The sequence below is a fragment of the Acanthopagrus latus genome, chromosome 8 (assembly GCF_904848185.1).
Source record: "Acanthopagrus latus isolate v.2019 chromosome 8, fAcaLat1.1, whole genome shotgun sequence".
Taxonomy (NCBI): domain Eukaryota; kingdom Metazoa; phylum Chordata; class Actinopteri; order Spariformes; family Sparidae; genus Acanthopagrus; species Acanthopagrus latus.
In genome coordinates this window covers 1,926,956-1,949,467 of record NC_051046.1, presented here as the reverse complement: position 1 = coordinate 1,949,467, position 22,512 = coordinate 1,926,956, and the positions used below count along the sequence as shown (strand labels likewise).

The 22,512-nt window shown below is 43.2% G+C and overlaps 1 protein-coding gene across 3 annotated transcripts; it reads right to left on the bottom strand.

The window, feature by feature from the left end:
- Window positions 1–105: 105 nt before the first annotated feature.
- Window positions 106–20,954, bottom strand: wasla (WASP like actin nucleation promoting factor a). 3 transcript variants are annotated; one of them, XM_037107723.1, is made up of 11 exons: window positions 20,266–20,950; window positions 15,507–15,641; window positions 14,189–14,275; window positions 12,702–12,798; window positions 11,747–11,770; window positions 7,315–7,516; window positions 6,605–6,647; window positions 4,775–4,928; window positions 2,162–2,796; window positions 1,767–1,872; window positions 106–1,257 (listed from the first exon to the last, which is right to left on the bottom strand). In XM_037107723.1, exons 1-11 carry the CDS (start codon window positions 20,368–20,370, stop codon window positions 1,196–1,198), a joined length of 1,650 nt encoding a protein of 549 aa, XP_036963618.1. In that variant the 5' UTR covers window positions 20,371–20,950; the 3' UTR covers window positions 106–1,195. The 3 variants fall into 3 exon arrangements, with proteins under 3 accessions (XP_036963618.1, XP_036963620.1, XP_036963619.1); XM_037107725.1 differs by lacking the exon at window positions 20,266–20,950 and adding an exon at window positions 19,866–20,011; XM_037107724.1 differs by lacking the exon at window positions 11,747–11,770 and having other exon boundaries at window positions 20,266–20,954.
- Between the last annotated feature and the right edge of the window lie 1,558 nt (window positions 20,955–22,512).

The window sequence follows — 22,512 nt, the reverse complement described above, 5'->3', positions numbered from 1 at the left end:
ACAGACGGAGGATCGCAGGCATCGCCAAACCCACAAGCTGCTTTCAAACGCCACATTTGGTTCATTATTATTTGCTTTCTTTTAAAATTATTCTCCACGAGGGAGGCATTTACAGTCGCATTGCATAAAATTATAGTTTATCAACTGAACGGACGGAGGAAGATGAATGATATTTGTTTATATATATATGTTTTAGTTTTCATTGTGTGACGTGATATTTGTTTGAAATACTGACCAGAGCGCAGGAAATAACGGAATGCTGTCACAACAAAAACAACCAACCAGACGTCAGGAACAAAACTTCCATCATTTCACAAATGCCACAGAGTGTGTGTGTGTGTGTGTGTGTGTGTGTGAAAATGCTTTTGTAATAAGCCAAAGAAACGGAAACATCGTCAGTCATGTCTGTCGTTCCATTTTAAAAGGTCTCAATATTGCGAAACCTTGAGCTTTAGAAGTGCCCGTCGTCGCCGTCTGAAATAAAATACAAGTCGTTTGACCGAACGCACACCCGACAAACACAAAACTGAACTATCGTTTAAACTGTGTGCAAATAAACGGCTTTAACTTCGTAAAAAATAAAAGCTGAAAATCCACGAGGCGACCGAGCCGCCCCATTTTGGTCAAAAGGATTTATGAAAAAATAACACGACTAAACTACAATTTATTAGGAAACTCGGAGGTACGAAAAAAGAAGCACGGTAAGAAAATAGTGTTATCTCGCATTTAAGCCGAACCACAAACACAAAGAGGATCCTGCCTGTTTGGTCACGCGTACGTCTCCCTTTTCAGTTTCTTTGACGAGGAATGAAAACACAGAAACGAACACAAAGTATTTCCCGAGGAGCACACGAGGACTCCCGATTCAGATCCGCCTCAGTGGAGCAGCGAGTGTTTTATATTAACGGTTACTGATAACGACATGAAGCCGGCCGCGCCGCCACGCTGTGCTGATGTCAGTGATAAGTGCTTTCTAACGACAGGACGTCCCGGGGAAAGTGTCGAGTCTCTAACGATGAGGTGACGAACGATACAGATTTAACAGATGAGGTATTGCACAGATTAATTATAATAGTCATAAAAAAAAAGCAAAAATAAATATACAGCCAATTCATACAACATTTACATTACAATTTTAGTCAGATGCTGGAAGATATTTTAGTGTCAGCGGAGGGAGCGGGGGGGGGGGACTTCACTAGTCGTCCCACTCATCGTCGTCTTCAAAGTCTTCGTCGTCTTCGTCATCCTCGTCTTCGTCTAGGAAAAGAAAATACACAAAATACACATTCGAAAAAAGGAAATCCATAAAATCCAAACTCTGTCAGCAGGTCAGACGCCACAAGATGGAAACGAGACACAAGGGTGAAGACTGTGAGTTCTGCCTTATTTACTTTCAAGCTGAGATTTTTCTGTTTTTTCTGTACAACTAAAATGTAAAAACAGAAAGAAAGATCTGAATTTGTGTCAGTTAAGTTGTCTGTGACATGAAGTTGTGTGTACAGTACTTACAGTGGCCTCAGGACTCCAGGAAGTCTCTGACTCCAACCAACAGTTGTCAAAATCTAACTTCTACACATCTGATTTGATGTGAAACCTTTAACAACGTGTTCAGCGGTGAGCTTTAGACGTGCTCGAAGGCAGATTTTGTTCCCTGTGGACGGAGCCTGGCCTGCTCCTTGTCTTTGTGCTAAGCTAAGTTAGCCTGCTGCTAGCTGCTGCCTCACAGTCACTGCTGATGTCTGCATGTTATCTGTGTCAGCCGGTACCTGAGGAATGGATGGCTTTGCTCCTCTTCTGCATCACCTCCATGAGAGCGCCGACGATGCCCGCGGTGGGAGCCGCTGTTGGAGGACCGGACTCGGGATGATCCACCTGGAGACGCACAAACAGACCCAGTCCAGGTTGTTACACGTTTCTAAACCTCCAGGACACCCAGACGCCTCATTTATTGATTCTCAAGTTTTGTTTTGATCTTAGAAAGAAGTAACTGGGATGTTGCCCTGCTGTCTATATATTACATTACATATATTTACATCAGAGTTACACAGAAAACGTGTGAACACACGGCTCGGTTCTGAGTGACAGAAGAAAGGATTTGGATCTTTGACATCAACAGGACGCTAACAGTGACATGTGATGTCAGAATCAGACGCCATCTTACCGTCTTGAGCTGGATCCCCTGTCGGATCTGGTCCAGCAGGGCGTCTCGGCCGATGCCGGAGGCCGGAGCTCGGTTGTTCTGCTCCACCTTCTTCAGCTGGGTTCCTCCTCTGATCTGCTCCAACAGCGCTGACTTCCCCCCGGGGCTCGGCGAGTGAGGAGACTCCCCGCCTCCGCCGTCCAGCTCCGGAGGAGGAGGTGGGCCGGGAGGGGGGGGTGGAGGAGGAGGTGGTGGAGGTGGAGCAGGGGCGGAGACGCCGCCGCTGTTTACTGGAGACTGCTGGGCCAATGGGGGAGGTGGAGGGGGCGGGGCTTGGGGGGCGACAGAAGAGTGCAAGGAGGATGGAGGAGGAGGTGGGGGAGGCTGGTGGTGGTGGTGGTGATGGTGGGGAGGAGGAGGAGGCTGGTGACCTCCCCTGGTGGGAGGAGGTGGAGGTGGTGGGGCACCCAGAGTTCCTGGTCTGGAGGGAGGTGGAGGTGGTGGAGCTGAGGCTGGGGCTCTGGAGGGAGGAGGGGGAGGAGGGGCTCCTCGGCCACCTCTGGACGGAGGTGGAGGAGGGGGTGGAGCGGAACTGTGGTGAGGCGGAGGAGGAGGAGGAGGAGGGGGACCACCGCGAGAAGGAGGTGGAGGGGGAGCTGCAGGCGGAGACAACAGACACGATCGGACTTCATTAATAACACGAGCGTCTGTCAGCGAGCACACCTGCTCCACCTGCATCATACAGCAGAGCATCACTGTACTCACCTCCACCGCTACAACCAAAGATTATCTGTTCAATATGTTCGATTGATTGATTGACTGATTCGTCATTTGGTCTATAAACTGTCAAAAAATGTGAAAAGTGACGTCCTCGCTTATCTCGATTTGTCGAGAACCCAAAGATGTAAAAAGTTTTAGAGGAAAGAAACCAGAATCATATTTCAGAAGCTGGAATCAAAAACATTTAGTTATTTTAATCGATTATGAAACAGATTGTCCAGTTCTTCAACAGTCGTTGTGTTTGTTGGTTTGTCAGCAGGATCAAATAAAAGCTACTGAAAGGATTTTTCCTTGAATCTTGTCTGACGGCTGAGTCTCAGCTCAGGTGTGGATCCTGATGTAGACTTCAGGCAGATTGATTACTTTTGCTGATTTTACAGACAAATAAAATGCAGATTTATCGATAATGAAACTACAGCTGCAGACTGCAGGTATGAAATATAACAATTTCTGTACTATTTCCATTTCCATCCTACATTCTCCACCTTTTATTTTTTTTTTTTACCTTACATCTAAATCAGGAATGTGGTGTCTTGAGGACACACACACACACACACACACACACACACACACACACACACACACACACACACACACACACACACACAACTTGCATCAGCCTAAATTCAGATTCTGATCACTCGGCTCTCCTCTCAGAACAGTTTAACATGAATAAAACATGGGAGAGAAAGTCGGGACAGAAGAAGCCGAGTCTGTCACGAGGAATAAAAAAATCAGACAGGAAATATCGTTTCATCTGCTCACCTGAAAGTCTCCTGTCTGAAAGAAAAACACAGCAGAGAGGAAGGAAACGATGGTTCAAGATAAAACTGAGAGAGGATTTCAGATGAGTTCACAGAAACAGATATTTTGCTTCTGCTTTTGTTATATTGCGGTCAAAACTCAAGAAAGTTTCAGCTGAGGATGAGAAATCCCAGACTTCTGGCTTGTTGCGACACTAAACACTCACTCGATAAATAATCCGACTCACAACCTCCATGAAATAACAAACTGCTGTTTGGTTTGAAAACAGAAAGATGCATCGTGTCCATCAGTGAACTCTGGAAGTACGATAGGTGGATTTTCTTGTCATGTGCTGAGCTAACTGGCTGCTGACTGTACAGATATCAGGTGTTTCTAACTCTCCACGAGAAATAAGCAGACTTTTGGAAGCTCCCTCCTTCAGAAGAGGCTGCGCAGTTTTGGGGAAGGGGAAAAAAACAGCTATGGTTGAAAAAAGAATTTATGTCTCAGCAACCTGCAAAAATTGATTCACAAGCAACATAAGTGGCCTTCAGACATCCTTTAAACTGACGGAGAACCAGAGCAGCTCATCCAGGAACACAAGTTAGACACTGTTTGGACAGTTTTCCCGCAAAAAACATGCATTTCTTGATGAAACATTTCGTCGTTTGTTGGAAATGTTGGAAAGAAAGTGAAAAATATTCAAACTAACAACCTGCAGTATGAAGTGACATGTTTTTCTTTGATAAATGACTTAAACGATACACCGATTACCGACCTTAATCTTTAAAGAGGACTGCAAAAAATATCTCTCCGTTTACATCGCAGATGGTTTTGAGAGGTTAGTTAGATTCTGATAATTTCAAGTGTAAACCTAAAAACCTGTGAGAACATCTACAACAAGACTCGTCTCAGTGTTTCAGAGTCACTGTTGCACGGCTGTGATTCAGTCACAGCGCCTGATGAAACTGAGGAGCTTCAGTCTCCAATGAATGCTGCGCTGCTTCACGATTACTGAGGATCAGTCTGACACATCAAAGGTATCTGTGTGTGTGTGTGTGTGTGTGTGTGTGTGTGTGTGTGTGTGTGTGTGTGTGTGTGTGTTCTCACCCTGCCTCCTCAGCTCGTTCTTCACCGCCTCCACCCCTCCTTTCTTCTCGATGAAGTCATAGATGACTTTGGACGTCTCGCGGTCCTTCAGCTGGGCCTCAGAGATGCCGCACATGTCAAAAAGGTTCTTCAGCTCGGGGTCCAGGTTGTTCAGCTGCAACGACGACAACACGGAGGACGTTTGAACACAACGCAGACCGATGACGTCTGCAGATACAACACGTGTTTATATACTGTTAACTAAAGACTCCTGGAGGTCAGACGACTTTGTGTGCTTCATCGGACTGTGAGTAAGGAGCCCCATTACTTTCTGAGACACACAGCAAGTGATCACAGTTAACAGCCATGCAGTGAACTCTGAGTTATTCTTCTTCTCTGCAGGGAAGATAAACTCAGTCAGTCACAGAGTCAGTGTGACACCTGGTGGCCGACAGGTAGAATTACAAGCTGCCTGAACACTGACGACACAAAAACCTCCCGGCTGTGAACCTGCAGCGGCTCGCAGGAATACTCACACCTCCTGTTTCTGACGCGCTGCAGTGCATTCTGGGACTCTCTGGTGTGTGACCGACATGCGGGATCATGCTGTTTTCGTGATAGTTCGCCGCACTTGGTCAGTCGGGTTCAGAGACAATTAAAAGGCAGTGAGTGGAAAGCAATCAGCCTGCTGCTCGTTAAGCTCGTCAGTCTGTACACAACATTCGACGACTCGCATCAGCAGCTCCGGCTGCTACGAGGAACCCATCAGGGTTCCTACACAGCTTCCATTTTACAACACAAACATCAATCAACCTGTAGATGAGAACACTGATGAAACCATGTGTTCACAGTCCACTGGATGCTGTTTTACATGTTTCGCCTCATGGCTACTTCACCTGGATGTCTGACTGTCACTCCGACTCATGTGTTTGTTACCAGATGCTGTTTTTACATTTCAGGTTTCTGTTTGCTTCCCTTCAGTTCTGAGTTTGACATCACAACAGTCCAATATGAGCAAGAGAGGAATCAATCAGGTGCTTTAAACAAGCGCGGCTGCCCTGAGAAACAGATACACTGAAATAAAATCACTTCTATGTGGTTTGTGATTGTGAACAACGCTCCTGTGCACACAGTCACACCAATAATACATCTGTCACACAGGAAGAGTGTGTGTCAGTGGTGGACGAGAGTAAAACAGTTGTGACCGACACTATAATCCAGAAAGTGGTGGCAATCAAGATGATACGATAAAACAAGACAAAGAAGGAAACACTGTGACTGAAGATGGATCACACCGAGAAAAAATATTTTAACTCGATAGCTTCACTTTTACTCAAATATGACTTCTGGATACTTTTTACAGCACTGCTAATGATGAAGGACTTCTTTGTGGGCGCCTCGTCTAATAAATAAATGCCAAGTCAATATGACTTCACTGATACGACATGAGAATTTGGGGAGTGGTGCGGGGGTGGAGAACAACGTGTATTGTGCCACCGCAGCTGAAAGTTATTCATGATATTAGAGGCTTTTGAGATTGTGGAAGATGAGGAGAGATTGTGTTTGCATGTGTTTGTATTTAAAATCGGATTATCTATTAATTTCTTCAGCTCTCTGACGAGTTAACAAGGCTGCAGTCGCGTTCCCGCTGGAACATTCTGTGTCTGAGTGAAGCTTCTGAGACGCAGCGAGATGTTTGTGAATATGAGCAGGAAACAGAAAGAGCCCATTGTGTGATTTCATCATGCAGCCACCACACAGGTCACTATTGTGCTCCTGTGTGTGTGTGTGTGTGTGTGTGTGTGTGTGTGTGTGTGTGTGTGTGTGTGTGTGTGTGAAGTGGGTACTCACATCAAAACCTGTGTTAGGATCCCAGCCCACGTGACCGATGTGCCTGAAGAAGACGGGACAGATATGTGGTGAGATCACACACGTGCACACATAAATATGCAGAAGTACATCAACTATTTAGCATGTGCACGTGGGCGACCATGTGCACATGCTAAATAGTGAGCCCACACACACACACACACACACACACACACTCATACATCCATCACAGAGACAGTGGGGTCATTGAGCGCTCTCAGACCGTAACGCAACATGTTTACTGTGCAACTGCTGGACCAGACGGGACGACACAGGTCTGTGACTGCAGACACTGCAGGGGACATTTTAAAGAGCTGCGCCTCCTTAAAAACAACTTTTATGTTACATATTTGTCACTGAGACGATGAAAAACCAAAAGCACAGTAACAACAGTAACAACTGTACACTTTACATTCGTTAGGACCATTTCCCAAGATGTTTGGTGAGTTTTTGTTTTTTTTAAAAAGGGGACAGGCCACAAATCGTGAGAACTTCCTGTACTCAGGCTGTAAAAACAGCTGCATGAAGTCTTCTTTGTCTCTGGAGGACTGCAGGAGACTCGGCTAACCATTCTTACTTTAGTCTGAACAGAACAGACTACATGACTAACTGATCTTTATCAAAACAATACAAAAATAACTAGCAGATTAATATCTGTACATGTCATGTTAAATACGCGAGGGCTGACTCACTGGAAGTTGCTGGGCGTGCCGATGTCGGCCTTGGTCAACTTCTTCTTCTTGCCTTTGGTCTTCTTGTCCTTCCGGTTCAGCCCGCTGTGGCTCAGCATGTTGTTGAGGTGGTACGGCTGCTGGTGGCTGTGGGAGTTGTGGAATCGGACGTTGTTGATCTCCGGGTTCTTGATGTCCACCGTGGCCATGTGCAGAGCTGGACCTGCAGGCGGGGAGGGAGAAACGATCATGAGCTGTGGCTGTAAAGCACAAAATGTCTCAACACCATTCCTGTTCTTCATGGGACTTTAAAAAGTTTGATTCATCCTCTGACCTTTTTAACTCCAACAACAGCTCCGTCATCTGTATGCTGTTTGTTCTGTCTAATTACTCCAGTTTTCTTAAGGAACATAACATTCAATACTATTCAACGGCTTTTTAAAAACACTCGTACAGCAGAAATATCACCAGCCTACATTCACCCCTTAACAAACAAAGTATTCTGCAGTGCTGTATATGTTTGGATGTCTGATACACCTTCACTCTCATGGACCTGAGACGCTGGACTTCCTAGATTATATCTGAAGCAACTCTTAACACGACTATTGTGGTTGTAAAGAAGACAGCACTCTACAGGAGGGTGCAAGCAATACTTATATATTATAATATATATAATATCTTTCACACACTTCCATCACTATGCCTTTAGTAATCCCTGGTACCTGAGGGATCAACAGGCAACAGTCATGTTGACACACTCATCTCATCCGTCTGCACTGAGCTTCTGTCATCCATCTTTTGTAATATAAATGTCAGCTGCTGTTCCTCCTCTCATGTCGGTCCGAACTGTTCAGTCTTCGAATTCCTCATAATCTCCACAAACCGCAGCAGCATCTGACATAATCACTAATCCACTGCTAATCCCAGTCCAAATCCCTGGACTCCCCATGAATGTTGGACGTCTACGATCAGACCAACAGGCTCGCCTCAAATCTGCCGTCTCCGGAGGACCAGGACGGGCCGGGTGGGCTGCACGGGATTGTCTCTCTGATACTCAGACCTACAGCGACGATGTCTGTACTGAGAAGGAATGAACAACTCAGAATCGTGCAGTATTAGGTTCTGATACCGATGTTTTATTGGTATGATGATTTAGGACTGTATGTTGTCTTAGATTTTGGATACTGGGATATTATATAAGTGTCTCCTGGTTTTAAATGCTGCATTGCAGTAAAGTTATGTTATCTTATGAACTTTGCAGACTGTTCTACCTTTTCATACACTTTACCGATGATGATTTATCAAAAACTCATTGTGTTAATATTTAGTCACTGGACATTAGGGGCGTAAATCTCAAGTTTCCTCACGACACGATATTACGTCGGATGTTTGGACAACAATACGATGTTTGCCAATATCACAAAGTCTGCTACGATACGATATCGTTTAGATTTGATACAGAGGCCTGTGATCAATATGAGATGACATCATACGCCCATTTAACACAATCAGTTACATTTATAGCAACTCAGAAAAAGCAACAAACATGATTTGACAGTTTTATTACCGAAGTCTTCAGTAACTATTGGATTGTTGATCACTGAATCTTTATATCGATCGATATAATAGTCATCCCTACAAAACTGTGCATTAATATTAATTTGGTAAAGAAATATCTGATATTTTCATCCAGACACATTTATATAGTGATTTTTTAAAGAGTTTTTAAAATACCAATCTATATATTCTCAATTGCAATACAGCCTAACAGTACTGCAATATCATATTTAGGCCACATCGCCCAGTTCTAAAAATATCAATTGAAAAGTGTCAAGTGCTTAAAAGTGATAATATCTGGTCGGATTGATGATCACATTATTTTGATGAAGATCTCCCAGCTGCTTGTGTTGAGCCAACTTTAAATATCCGACAACTTCAGCCTGTTTTGTTCATTGAAAAAGTGGTTTTGTAGAAAAACTACTAAAACCGAGGTTTAAAATCTGCACTGGGATCTACTAATTTCATCTGCTTCCAAGCAGTAGGCCAATTATAGATTCACAAAATGCTGCTCTCTTGATCTGTTTGCCAATAAAAACTTGTGTTTCCTGCCAAGAACACGAGGATGCAGGACGTTCCAAGTAACTTCAATCTGAACTTTCTGGACTCTGGTACTGATGAACACTGACTCCACAGCTGACATGATCAGTATAAAGTTTACATCCCACTATGTTGGATACAGCAGTGAGCACTCATGCAAGATATGAAGATAAGATAGTCGGAGGTGAGGCCTCAACACTGTGGATTATACCTGAGAAACCAACACGAGCAGCTTCTTTCCTACTGAAGCGTTTTGATTGATATTCTCACAATCAGAACAACAACAATACATATGAAGAGGCGCAGTGGAGGCAAACTGAGACACAAATACATCTCCCAAACAGAGAGACAAATCCACATCAACAACCGATGGTTTCATATTTCGCAAGCGAAATGTCAGATCTGTGCCACAGGAGAGAAACTTCAATGAACGATCCCAGGCACAAATCCACGGAGCTGATTGAGGGGTCGACCGATTTGTTCGGTCTGTGTTAATCCTGCTCTTTACAGCGTCTGTGTTTGCCAACACGCAGACGGCTTATTGAATGCAAAGTGTTTTGGGATGACATTCAGACACAGCTGCAGAGAGGAAGATCTAAATTAAACTTCTGATGTTTACGGGGAACTTTTACACACCACTGTGTTTGTGGTGGTGTTCAGGTGCAGGAAAACAGCCTCTCCATTTGGAAACTAACTGCTGCTTACAACCCGTCTTCATCCGCAGGATTCGTCCCAATTTAGAGTTTATTTTCAACCCACAGCACATTCAGAAGTTTTGACATTACCAAAAGATGTGACCTAAGACGATCTTTTTGCTCTCAATTCTGGCCTCCTGCCCAGGAGGTGCCAACACAAAGCTGTGGTGACTTGTTTTTGTCTGAACTGCCTCCAGGGCGGATGAATCGAAAAACACCGGCCATGTTTTGTTGGGGAAAGGAGAACATGTGCAAAGTGCTGATGTCAACCTGTGTAGTCACACTCTCTGTGGCCATCAAGGGTAAACCCACCCTGACATCACCCGCTGGTTTGTGGAGCACCATTCTGAAGCCTTGAATTTGGCATTACGACTGTCACCATCTTGGTTTTGTGGGGCCACAAGTGCCCATTTTTGGATGAGATGGTGGAGCTGGGGAGGATACGTGTGCTACAACCGTTTGATTTACGTTTATTTTCTCAGAAGACGTTTCAAACATGATTTTCATTCGACAAACCGTCCCAGCACTGTTGAGCTAATCCTGGCATGTTTAAAGGGATATTCTGAAAATGTTAATGCCGACTCGTGGTTCCCCCAATGAACTCAATGATAAAAATAATGTCTGTACGAAACAAAACGTACAGCAGCAGAAACTCCTGGGATTACAGATTAGGCCTAATGTGCATCACAACAGGGTTTAAAGGGAACAACAACAGAGGCCATGTGGTCCACATATGGCGCAGATGGGCTTCCCGCTGACCAGATTAACCTGCAGCAGACTTCACTGTCAGTGTGTGAGTCACGCTGTCTGTGAAACAACGCCGCCAACGTGTCAGGAAGCACCACAACTCTGCGCTCCGAGTCTCCTGGCATTTGTCACCCACAATAAGGTCTATTTTTAAACAGAGCAATGAGCGTGAACACTGTTTTTAATCAGCTTCTTGCTTTTTTTTCCCCCATACAGAGCGCTGCATTGTACGACCACAATCTGCTGTTGTTGGTCTAGTTCGCTTAGCTGAGGTGTGTATTTGTGTATTTGTGTATTTGTGTATTTGTGTATTTGATCTTGTCTACAGGAGCGCTGGAGTAAAAATTAAAGTATATTGGTTGACAAATCAAACTTAAACTTAATTTAAACTTGACCCAAGAGGTTCTGGTTGTCCTACAGTAGATACACACATACAACATAATATATATTTTATACCAACTAAAACTTTAATATATTCAAGATATTAACTGGAATCTCTCTCCATTTGAGTGTTTTATTGTACTTTTTGTGTGAGTTAACTCGATTGGAAAAATTAAATAATAATAATAAAATGTTATAATTCAGTGTGAGTGATACAGTGCATGTTCGGCCTTGTAGCTCTCTTGTTGATCGATTCATCTGGCTGCCTCGTCACCTCCCTACATTCATGTTTCCACTGCAATTTAGGCTCCAAAAACAAAAGAGCCACAACACACAATAAACAATAAAAGTAATTTGACTGACAGCTTTTGTTTCACATTTTTTTTTACATCAAACACTAATACCATTGTCGCAAACTGAAAATCACGTCTTGTAACGATGCTGATGTATCGTTACATCTCATTATTGATTAGGGCAAAAATAACTGCAGGCCACTTGGAGCCGATGTAGTGAACAAAACTGAGTCAACATACCATTTTTAGGGTCACCTCTCTTCTCTGCAAAGGAAAATGAAGACAATTATAGTTTCAAAACAAAACCAATAGGACTGAAATTGATTACCAAAACTTCAAATGGAGAAGTTTGGAGTTTTTAAATAGGTGAGAGACGAGGGTGAGCTGTTCTGTTAGTGTGATGCTGCAGCGGGAAGAGAGAGAGGACAGTTTTAAAGCCATCAGGTGGAAAAGCTGACAGAGAAAAACATGCCGCCTCATGTCTTCTACGCCGTGAGCAAAACAGTCGGAAAGACCGTTCAGGAAGTCTTCGATGTGACAAGAAGAAGTGAAGCAAAGGCTTTGAGAGCTCAGAGTGTAAAAAGCCTTCTGTGCCCCGGCTCTGTGAGCCTTCGGACCCTCAGTCATCATCACAGTTTGAGTGGTGCACTTCAAAAGGCCGGCATGCTGAGAGCAGCTGGAGAGAAGCCAAAGACGACCCTCACTGCAGAGATGTTTACTACGCAGAGACACGATGAAAGATTTACTACAGCAGAGGGAAGCAAGCTGAGCTCACTGCAGCAGAGAAGAGAAGGAAAGCAGTCCCAAACCACGAGCCTCAACTCATGTCCTCATCAAGAAAACACCTTCACAGATCACACATTTTCACTCTGCTCATGCAGAGGACATCAAGCCAGTCTGCTGTAGGACTGTGAGAAAAATCTAATTCATTCAAACTTAACATGAAAATGGTTTGAATTAATTTGAACACAGCTAATACAGCAGAATTCACCACCACGCTGCAGCTGTGTCTGCACACCTTCCTGCTGCAGCCGGACATGAGCAGGGCGGACAGGTTTTGGACTCAGGTTAGTGTCTCGTTAGCAGAACAGGAAGTGAGTGTTCTTTAGTCTGGGCTCAGATGTGAAAAGGTCAAAGATCACGCAGGTTAAGGAAGCAAGGAAGAAGGAAGACAAAGCGAAACTGTAACACTTACCGGTTTTGCGTTGTCGTCGGTTCAGCAGGTCGTTGATGGCGGCTCTGAATCTTTTGGCCTCTTCTTCACTGGCGAAGTTCAGACCGATCTGACAAGTCTGAGAGGAAGAGGAGGAAAAGCCACAGGTCAGTAATTGACATCTTCTTCAGGAAGAGAGTAAAGCTTCATTCAAGCAGCATTATGTGGAGATAAATCACAATATGATATTAATGTGATTTTGTGATATGCTGAGTTTTGCACTACTGCGATTTCATTCATCGTTTCAAATGCAAATCAGGCCTTAAATCAGAACTTGGTCAACATCCGTTTTACCTAATGAGATCAAGTTATCAGTCTTTTCATCTCGCTTCCTTTTATCGCACCAAAATGTACTCAGTGATCAGCTGTTCCTGCTCATCAAGGTAGTGCTGAGAGCATTAATAAAACAGAAAAAACCTGCTGCCCGCTCCTGAAAATAAAATCAACTTGGGAGTCAAAGAATCGACTCAGGAATCATGAAAAAAGAATAACAGGAATCACAATATTTTATTACACTTGTACTTTAGCACCGTTTCTAAAAACTTGCTCTGCTCAGTCAAACAGCAGCAACTTTATACAGAGCGGCTGAATCCTGAAGGCCTGTGGCTGCTTCAAAATGACAATCTGTGTGTAAAACGAGCAACAGTTAAAGAGTTGAGAGAGCAGATTCTCATGTGAAAATCTCACTGTCTATAAACACAACCAGTGATTATCACACCTTGTTAAACCAAGTAGGACGTGATCACTGAGACCAGATTGTGTGGATGTTTTGGTTTTGAGACAACAGTCCTTTTAGAAAGAAAAGGCGGCATATCTGCAGCAAGGTAAAGGCTGCAATCTAAAAGGGAGGTATAATATTCCCTCTTTTCCAAAAAGCCACCACTGGGGTAGGTGTAAACATGTGACGTGTCGTGAAGCACAAAGTTTGGTGTGAACAGTGAAGCAAGTCAAATTTGTCTTCAGAATAAAAGCTTCACATTGCACCCATTGGAGTTTAGAACAGGGTTGTTAGCGGGGGGCTTTTGATTTGAAAGTAGCGACTGTTAGTAGCTTGCAGCTCCAACAACAAGCAGACAGTGAAGACAGCTACAGAGACGAGGAGACGCTGCATCTCCTGGATCTCAGCAGCTGTCCAGCTGCTCATCTTGATGTCTGCGGATGAAGTGATGGACTGACTGCTGTGATCAGCTGTTTCCTGGTTTTAAAACTCCCCAGCTGTGGGTCGCACAACAGTGCAGGTCATCGACACCTCAGCCCATCTCACGCGACTGCCGGCACATCAACGGCTCGGATTTACGTAGCAGTGGAGGTGTAGTGCACCCTCCGAGGCGTCAAATCGACGGACCAAAACTGAACCCCAGTTTACCGCCTTCTGTCTAAACTGCGGACCTAGACGCAAAAAGGACGGCCAAATTTGCGGCTTGCCGCCCAGTATAAAAATGGCTTCTGACAAAGAGTTGCACACTTACGTCTCCTGCAAATGAGATGAAGTAGGATCTGGGGCTGCTAATGGAGAAGTTGTGGTACAGTTCCTGCTCAAACATGGTTTTCCCTTCCTGCAAAAGACATGAGACAGAAATGAAGATCAAAGCAGATTCTCCTGGAAGGACCACATCTGTGCCTGCACATTTTCATCCACCGCACACAAAAACACACCTACACATTAAAACATTAGACTCCAGTTTGATTTCCCTCGCGCCAGACGGTCACTGTTCATTTCTATGAGAATCGATGGTCCAACATCTGAGATATAGAAGAGAAAACTGTTCATCCAACACGCACTGTCTTCTCTGGACTTGAGCTCATTAATGTGAAGAAGAAAAATCTAAATTATTGGATGCATGGTGTCCTTGAAAGACCGCACAAGCATAATTATTTATAACTTCACTAGGAATGGACTGAAAGCAGCGGTATATGTTCTCCACAAGGTTGGTATCCAGATTGATTTCAGAGCCTGTGCGAGCATCAGACAGTAAACACACATGGCTGGTTGTTCACTGCGATCCATTAGGGTTGCACAATTGATTGCACATCATCTTTAATGCACCATATTAATTTCCTCAATGATTACAGACGGTGTATGGATGCAGTCTGGCCACGATCCACATACTGTAGACTTGGAGGCCAAATTACAGATAAAAGACTGAGTGAAGAGAAGTCAGTTGTCTGTAAGCTGCTTCCCATTATTGTGCATTTAATCACGTTGTGTCACGGCCTCGCCGATGTTCTGCTCCAGCTTTTCACTGAGCTATAACAATGTTAAGTCCACAATCCTTCTCAATATTACTGGACTATAAAGTTTTTTAAGAAGGAGTGAATCACTTTAAACTATTTATCACCCATAAATCCAGATACAGACAGGCAAAAAAAATCTGAAGTCAAACTTTAACCATCTGGCAGATATAGACTTTGATGCTGTATCAGCTGAGTACATTTTAATGTGTAATGTTGTTATGTTTAATCATGACGAGTACATTTTCCAGGCAAGTATTAACTGGGAAATGTGCTTATTGGCCTTCTGTTGGAGACAAGGTCAAAACCAGTCAAAACCAGTCAAAACCAGTCAAAACCAGTGTCAGAGCTGTGCATTAATAACCCAACACAGAAGTGTAGTTGTAAAAAAAAACAAGTCATTACAGTCTGCTGGCATTGTTTGCTGTCTCTGAGCCTTTAGAGGTGGTTTAGAGGCTGGTAGGTGGATACTGTTGAACAGAAGCTTAATGTTTTACCAAAGAGACATGATGGGTATCAGTCTTCTCATGTAACTCTCCACCAGGTCTCACTCACCTTGATGTCAAACACTCTGATGAAGTAGGACCTCTGTGGGTTGTCTTTGACCAGACAGGCCACTCCACAGCACCTCTTCAGCCAGCTGCAGCTCCGGTCTGTTCCGTACACCTGGACCACCGCCGAACACAGAGTCTGAACAAGGATGACAAAAGGACGGGACGATGAATTTCACCAGTGAAGCGGCTCATTTAACATAAACGTATTTAATAATCAGGTACATCAATTCTGCAGTGAGGGACAGATTTCAGTGGAAACACCTGGTGCGTAGTTAAAAATATCAAGGCTGCATGCCTCACAGAGCAGCAATAGAGGATATCACCATGATGCAAAGCATTTAAACAGCGATAAGGACCAGATATAACACACACCTGCCTCCTCAGAAACAAAGGGCAGGTCATCGGGGCAACGCAGAGACCTTTTGATATCAGATTATGAGTCTCACATATGCAAATATCTTTACAATGGAGTCTGTAAACGTGCAGAATGAATAAACCAAGTCTGATATTATCTCTGTACGTTAATTTGTGGTTTGATTGATTACGTGTCTCGTCTTTCTACTTCAACTTAACAAAACAAAAGGGACATCATTTCCACAGAATTCAGGGGGCTCGTGAGAAACAAATAAAAAGAAGAACGATGAAATTCAAAGCAGGAGAGGTCGAGCGATCATGACTTTTAAAAAGGCTTCACTGTGCTCCAGCCGAAGAGCTTGTTGGATGGTCAAACGGTGTCTGAACGGCCCGCCCTCACACCTTCTTGATGTCTGGATTGGCGACTGTGCGAGACAACTTGGCGCCCACTTGGCCCAGTTGCTCCGTACCGACTGTTCCCCTGCTGGCCTGGAGTCATACCAGCCTGAGCACGGGAACCTCTACGTGTCATCAAGTCGTAACATAACACACACAGCTTCGTGTCATCATAAAGCGCCCCTTAGTTTACAAGAAGCACAGTCGCAGCACAGTGGAGAACAACACAGAGTACATGACCAAACTTTCAGTCACTAGGATGCATCATCTGAGAGCCTTTAACATCATTTTGCACCAAACCTTCTAAGAGATGCTGAGATACTGAATAAGTAAAAACTCTGAGCTGTTGGTGGAGCTGGATGTCAAGTTAGGGGCATGTGAGTCAAAATCCTCCACTCATTGTTTGTAAAAAAAAACTCCTTTATTGCCGTTTCAGAAAGTTAAAGATTTATATTATTCTGTGTTGTCCTATAAATAGAGGACAGTGAATGTTCCATTTCAAATCTATTGCATCTGACATTTCTCCGCTGTGTTCAACCTTCATTCCTGCAGGACAGGAAGCAGAGTCCAGCTGCTGTCCTCAGCACTGTCCTGTCCTCAGACTGTTCTGGTTTGTGGTTTTGAGGTCTCTGCAGAAGTCACACTTTGTTAAATCCTCTGCCAGGATTTCTCCCTCTGTGGCAGAAAGTTACTCCGGCCGCTGGGGGAGGAAAGAGGAAATGCCACTGGGCCAGTTTCCTCCTCTGTGATTTATGAGTGCGGGTCAGAGGAGCAGCAGGAAACACTTTTCACTATGAAATCACTGCTCAGCATCACACAGGAAAGGTCAAAGGTCAGTCGTTAAAAGCCTCATTTAGTTTCTGTAAATTCTCACCGAGGCAAAGTATGCGGCTATAAACACAGACACAGTCTCTGCAGGTTACATCAGCAAGAAACTCTGCATCTGATAACCACAAAAGCACTGATAATCATTTCCAAATCATTTTTTTTACACTGCTTGTAGCTTCAAGACAGTCACTGGCTTGAGTTAGTCCTGAAACTTTTAGTTTAATCGCCAATCAATTGACAGGAAATTAATTTGGTTATATATTAACTTTTGAAGTCTTCTTTAATACAAAAAGTCATTCTCTGGCTCCAGATAAACTGAACATCTTTGGCTGATGGACTGTTGTTCTAACTTAACAAACATCTGAAGACATTAACATGGACTCTGGGTACTTAAAATACTAAATAGATCCATTTTTTTTTCTCTATTAGAGTTCGTTAAAATAAATGGAATCATTAGTAATATGTTAGATGTCTTTCCATAAAAGAAACATTGTTTTACCCACTGATATGATCTGTGTTAGACAGTGAAGGCAACATTGGGGCTTAAAAGAACAGAAGTTACTCTGATGATGAACTTATCTTCAATAATTTGTAGTGAAATAAGAATTTGTTCTGCATATATGGTGAGGTCAAGATTATCTTGAGACCTGTGGTTCAGAAAATCCGCTTTAAAAGAGTCATAAATCCAAACAATCTTATTCAGTGCTTCCAGAACCTTTTTATGTAATCTACCTCTGGATAACTCCGGCACAGAGCTGTCTGAGGAGCAGAGGGGCTCTACACAAAGCCGGATTAGCAAACTAGCCACTTCAGGAAGCTTATATCTAGTTTTTTCTAAAAATTCAGTTTCTTCTATTAAGATGAAAAAAACACACCTTGCATAACCTGAGACCTGATATCAAATGCAATATTACAGATTAGAAATCTGAATTGCCAGATTAAGTTTGACTGCTGTCACAGATATCCAACTTTCTAATCCTGCTCTGTGAAACATCCACGAAAAACAATCCTCAATCTGTGTGTTTGTGTGGAAAAGAAGATGAATTCTGATCACAAGCTGACGTGAACGCTGCTCTTTACTTGAAGTGAACAGCAGCAACAACAGCAGTATCAAACGTTTAAGATACCGCTGTGGTCATTTCATTAGAGATACATAAAACAGCAGTATTTTAAACCCCAGTGATTTAAATGCTCGATTTTATTCATTCCTTGATTGACTTTAAAGGTTCAGGTTTTTAGAAGACAGAAATCGGGCTTAGACAGAGCGAGACAATTTGTAACTAAAATGGTATTATGAACTTTCTTTTGCTTGTATGACAATCAGTAAGGAACAATACACCCATTGACGAAGAGACAGACGAGGGTAACAATGAATTACCTGGAGAAACGTGCATTCAGTTATAGTGGTATACTTGATTTTTGGGGATTTTTGTCCATAGATCAGACAACACACAAGCCGCCAACTTCAATAGTGTGCAGAAATCCTGTTCCTAACTATCAGCTCGACTGGTCAGTAGCACTGAGGTTTTATTTTGAATGTGAATCAATACAATATAGAAATTAGACTTTTTTGGATACCCAACTTTGAGTTAAATAAACCTTTTTTTTGATGAAAAAACATTTGATTTGTATAGACAGACAGTTTCTGATACTCGACTGTGAAGGACACAAGTCAAAAATAGTTCATGTTACGACTGCAGCCGTGCCGATCAGAGCAAATCTACCTAACCAGTCTTAGTTTAACAGCCTGATCTGACCCATGAGCTCAGGAACCAGCAGCAGCTGACATTAAAACCTGCTGAGCTGTCCTGCATCCATCACAACCCCCAGAAGATGAGATTAAGGCATGTTCAGCAAATCAGCATCCAGGTGTTTTCATGTTAAATGTTCTGTCAAATTGTTGGGGTTTTTTTTGCAGAGTCAAGCTGTCATGAAGTGGCCAATGCATCTCAATGAGAGGACAAAAGCACTCGGCATCATCATTGATTACGCTGAGGGTCAATGCTGCAGCAAAATGTTTTCCAGATGATGCAACATTTAGGCTTCTCTAACTGGAAATCTCATAACAATTAAGCTCAAGGTCAAGAAAAAAGTGGGAGGCCATTCTAGTTTGAGCCCAGTTTAGGGCAACAAAGGCAACTGGCCAGATGTTCTGTTGTCCAAATAAGATTAAAGTTTGCTGGCATGGTTTAAAATGTCATCTAAAAAGAGCCTCAAGCTGCTTGAGGCCAAATGAACAACATAAACCACAATTTCAAACATTAATACTGCTTGTTTTGACAAAGTATCTATGAAATTATAGTCAAATTACTTTAGCTGACTTAACAAGCAAGAAGATGGTTTTAACACATTTTAAAGCTGTGGAATATTAAATCATCCATCTTTGCTCACTTCATCTTAACCTTTATAAACTTCATGTGTGAATGAACTACAGGTTATGAAGCTCTTTTGTTTCAAATACAAAAATGTGGGGAAAAAATAGAGTGGCAATTACAGGTTATTGGTAATAACTGCGGGATGAAACATGTTGTTTCAAGTAATCAATCAAACAGTTAATCGATTATAAGAAGTGTTGCATCAGACTTCTTATTCGTATTAATACACATTCTTCAAAACATTCATTACCATTAAATATCCAAAAAAATGTTACAGATGTAAACAAATACTTAACACAAGACGTAGTTACTGACTTGTAGATAATATTGATATTGCCACAGTGTTAGTTACTAACGTGTGTAGGTCTAGTTTAGTTGTCTAACTTTAATGCCTGTATATAAAATACCTGTCAACCAATTTTAGTGTGATAGCAGCTTCCAAGTTTCTTCTGGCTGAATCTAACCATTTTGTTTTCAACTGGTTCGCTGACTGTGCTGTTTATCTGTCGCTATGCAGCAGAAGCTAGTGGACAAACCGAAGACAGAGGGGGCCGCCATATTTTTTAACTGCCATCGTGGTTACACAGTTTAGACGTCAACGAGTCTTTGGGGTCACCGAATATGTCGTAACACCGGGCCCCCGGTCTGATCGCCCTGGCGGTGTCATGGCGGGTTTCTGCTACTTCATTTCAACTCAGGGGTGTAAACTGTAAATTAAGACACATTCCGGCTGAATTTGAGAGCTGTGGCTGACTGCAGCAGCATCTCCTTTGGACCTGCAGGTGGTAAACAAACTGGGAAACTTACGGCGCATTTCCTGCCCAGGTAGCCGAACAGGCACTCGTTCTCCTGCGGGGTCAGGAGGATGGAGCCGACGTTAACCGACCTGCGGGGCGGCGGGTGGCTGTTCATGGCTCCGAATTCTTCTAGTTAACACCCCGAAACGATGCAGTTATCCCCGGACGGACTCAGCAAACACTGCTAATTACAGAATATCCATGCGGGCTCCGGTTGCTGTGGCCTGCAACCGGATCATCTCCGCGGAGTCCGACACCCGGCTGGAGGGCGGAGGTGGACGGGGGTGTTTTCCAGACTTGCTCCTGCTCGAGAAAGACCCTTTTACTTCTCCTCTTGGTATTGAGTGTTATAATAAGAGCTCGATGTGTGTCTGTACGCGGATAAACGCACAACTTTCATTCGGGAACTCCAGCAGCCGCAGCAGCCGCAGCAGCGATGCGTACATCCAACATGGCAGCAAGACAGAGCAGACCACTTTAAAGCGGGAGGAGAGGGGGGGTGCTGGATCCGGCAAACTCTACAACTATTACCTCTAATCTGAATAATACGATGAAGTCGGTGAACACACAGGGAGAAAGAGAGAAGATTCAATGTTAATTGTTCGTAACAAAAAAGTCCGTGGCATGTGAGATTTGGGTAAATTCACAAGCTAAAATGTCGTCGCTAACGCAGAATGGTTCGGTCCGATGTGGCAGCAGGAATGCAGCTCTGCGGAGGGAGAGGGAGGGGCGGGGGCTCAGCGCGTGGAAGGGGATGGAGTGTGACGTATAGCAGGGGGGAGGAGCCAGACGGAGATGAAAATGTAAATAAAATGTGTTTCGTCATCAATAATTTATGAGATGTTGAATATTTTGTACATGAGGCCTTCTGTAGGGAGATGATAGAATATTATTTCTCATGATTAATTAGTGATGGAATGTAACTAGTACATGCACTCTTTGAGGTAGTTGTACTTTAATTAAGTATGGAGGCAAATATTGGACTTTTTGCTCCACTATCATATGATATCTTTAGTTATATGTTACTTTGCAGAGTGAATGCTGCATTAACACAGTATGCATGTTAATGTACGTATATTATACTTTTCCTGTACTTTTGATACTACATTACACAAGTACATTTAATGCTGGAAAATGACTTTCTATAATGTTTATTTAACAACATGAATATTTGTACGGGAGACTTTAACCTTCATCAGTATAATATCTTAGCATGGTTTCTTTACTTTTACTCAATTATAACTTTTGGGTACTTCTTACAACACTGTAAACAACAACAATAATGGCACATTCCTCTAGAAAAGACGGTTTATTGCATAAACACAGTAGAAACTAATCATATAGTCTTAAATACATAAACAAATTACTTAAAAACAAACAAAAACAGACCTCCTGACTGCCTATATCTTGAATATCTACTGTAGTTTACAGTTAACAGGAAAATGCATCGCTTTACTAGAAACATAATAATCTTGTTCTTCAAGTATAAAACAGAGATGAAATGTCCTTAAATCTGCATTAATTTATTTTTTGGCCACATGGAGGCAGATGAAACAAGCTGAAAACACCTTTTAACCTGAAATGGTAAACCCCACCCCAGCTTGAAACTACAAAAGCTTCATCATAACAAATGAAATCAGGAGTAGGAGGGTTGTGAAGGTGGAGGTGGCAGATGGATAGTTGCGGGTGGAGGTTGGTGCCCTGCAGGTCGCGCCCGCGTGCTGCAGGGTTAAAGCCCATCAGCGGCATTAACACCAAAACTAATCTGTAGACCAGCTGCTTCTACACTCTGCTGTATAAAACACTGAGCGGAGGCCAAACAAGAGCAGCACAAGGACCATTCACAACTATCACAGAACCTGCATTGTGGCAAGAGTGACATCCTTCTAGTGTCCCATAGAGGCTGCAGTGTTCATTACAGACACGATCTCAAAGTGTCGGATGACGACAACATCCTGCTGATTTATCTGCGATCACAGCCTGAGCAGAATGAGGATGTAAAGACTGTTTCGAGGACGGAGTCGAAGGAAGAGTCTTTTGTATCTTTAAGAATTTAAAGAGTTCATCATGTGGAGAGCAGGAATAGAAATCAGGACATATTGATCCTTAAAGACATGGCTGTAGGGAGGGTAAAGTCGAGGCTGAGATACCTCAACGGCTGAGATGGATTATCATGACGTTTGTTCATGGTCCCCAGAGGATGAGCGTTGATTGCTTTGTTGATCCCTTTGTTTTTTCATGTACTGCCTGATTCAGG

What these genes read in the sequence shown, in the direction of transcription:
- wasla (XM_037107723.1), bottom strand. Translation starts at nt 20,370, where the DNA reads ATGAACAGCCACCCGCCGCCCCGCAGGTCGGTTAACGTCGGCTCCATC. An exon ending in TCAGAGTGTTTGACATCAAG is followed by an intron (nt 14,276 to 15,506) that starts GTGAGTGAGACC and finishes TGTCTTTTGCAG; the next exon opens with GAAGGGAAAACCATGTTTGA. An exon ending in CAAAGCCATCCATTCCTCAG is followed by an intron (nt 1,258 to 1,766) that starts GTACCGGCTGAC and finishes TTCTTTTCCTAG; the next exon opens with ACGAAGACGAGGATGACGAA.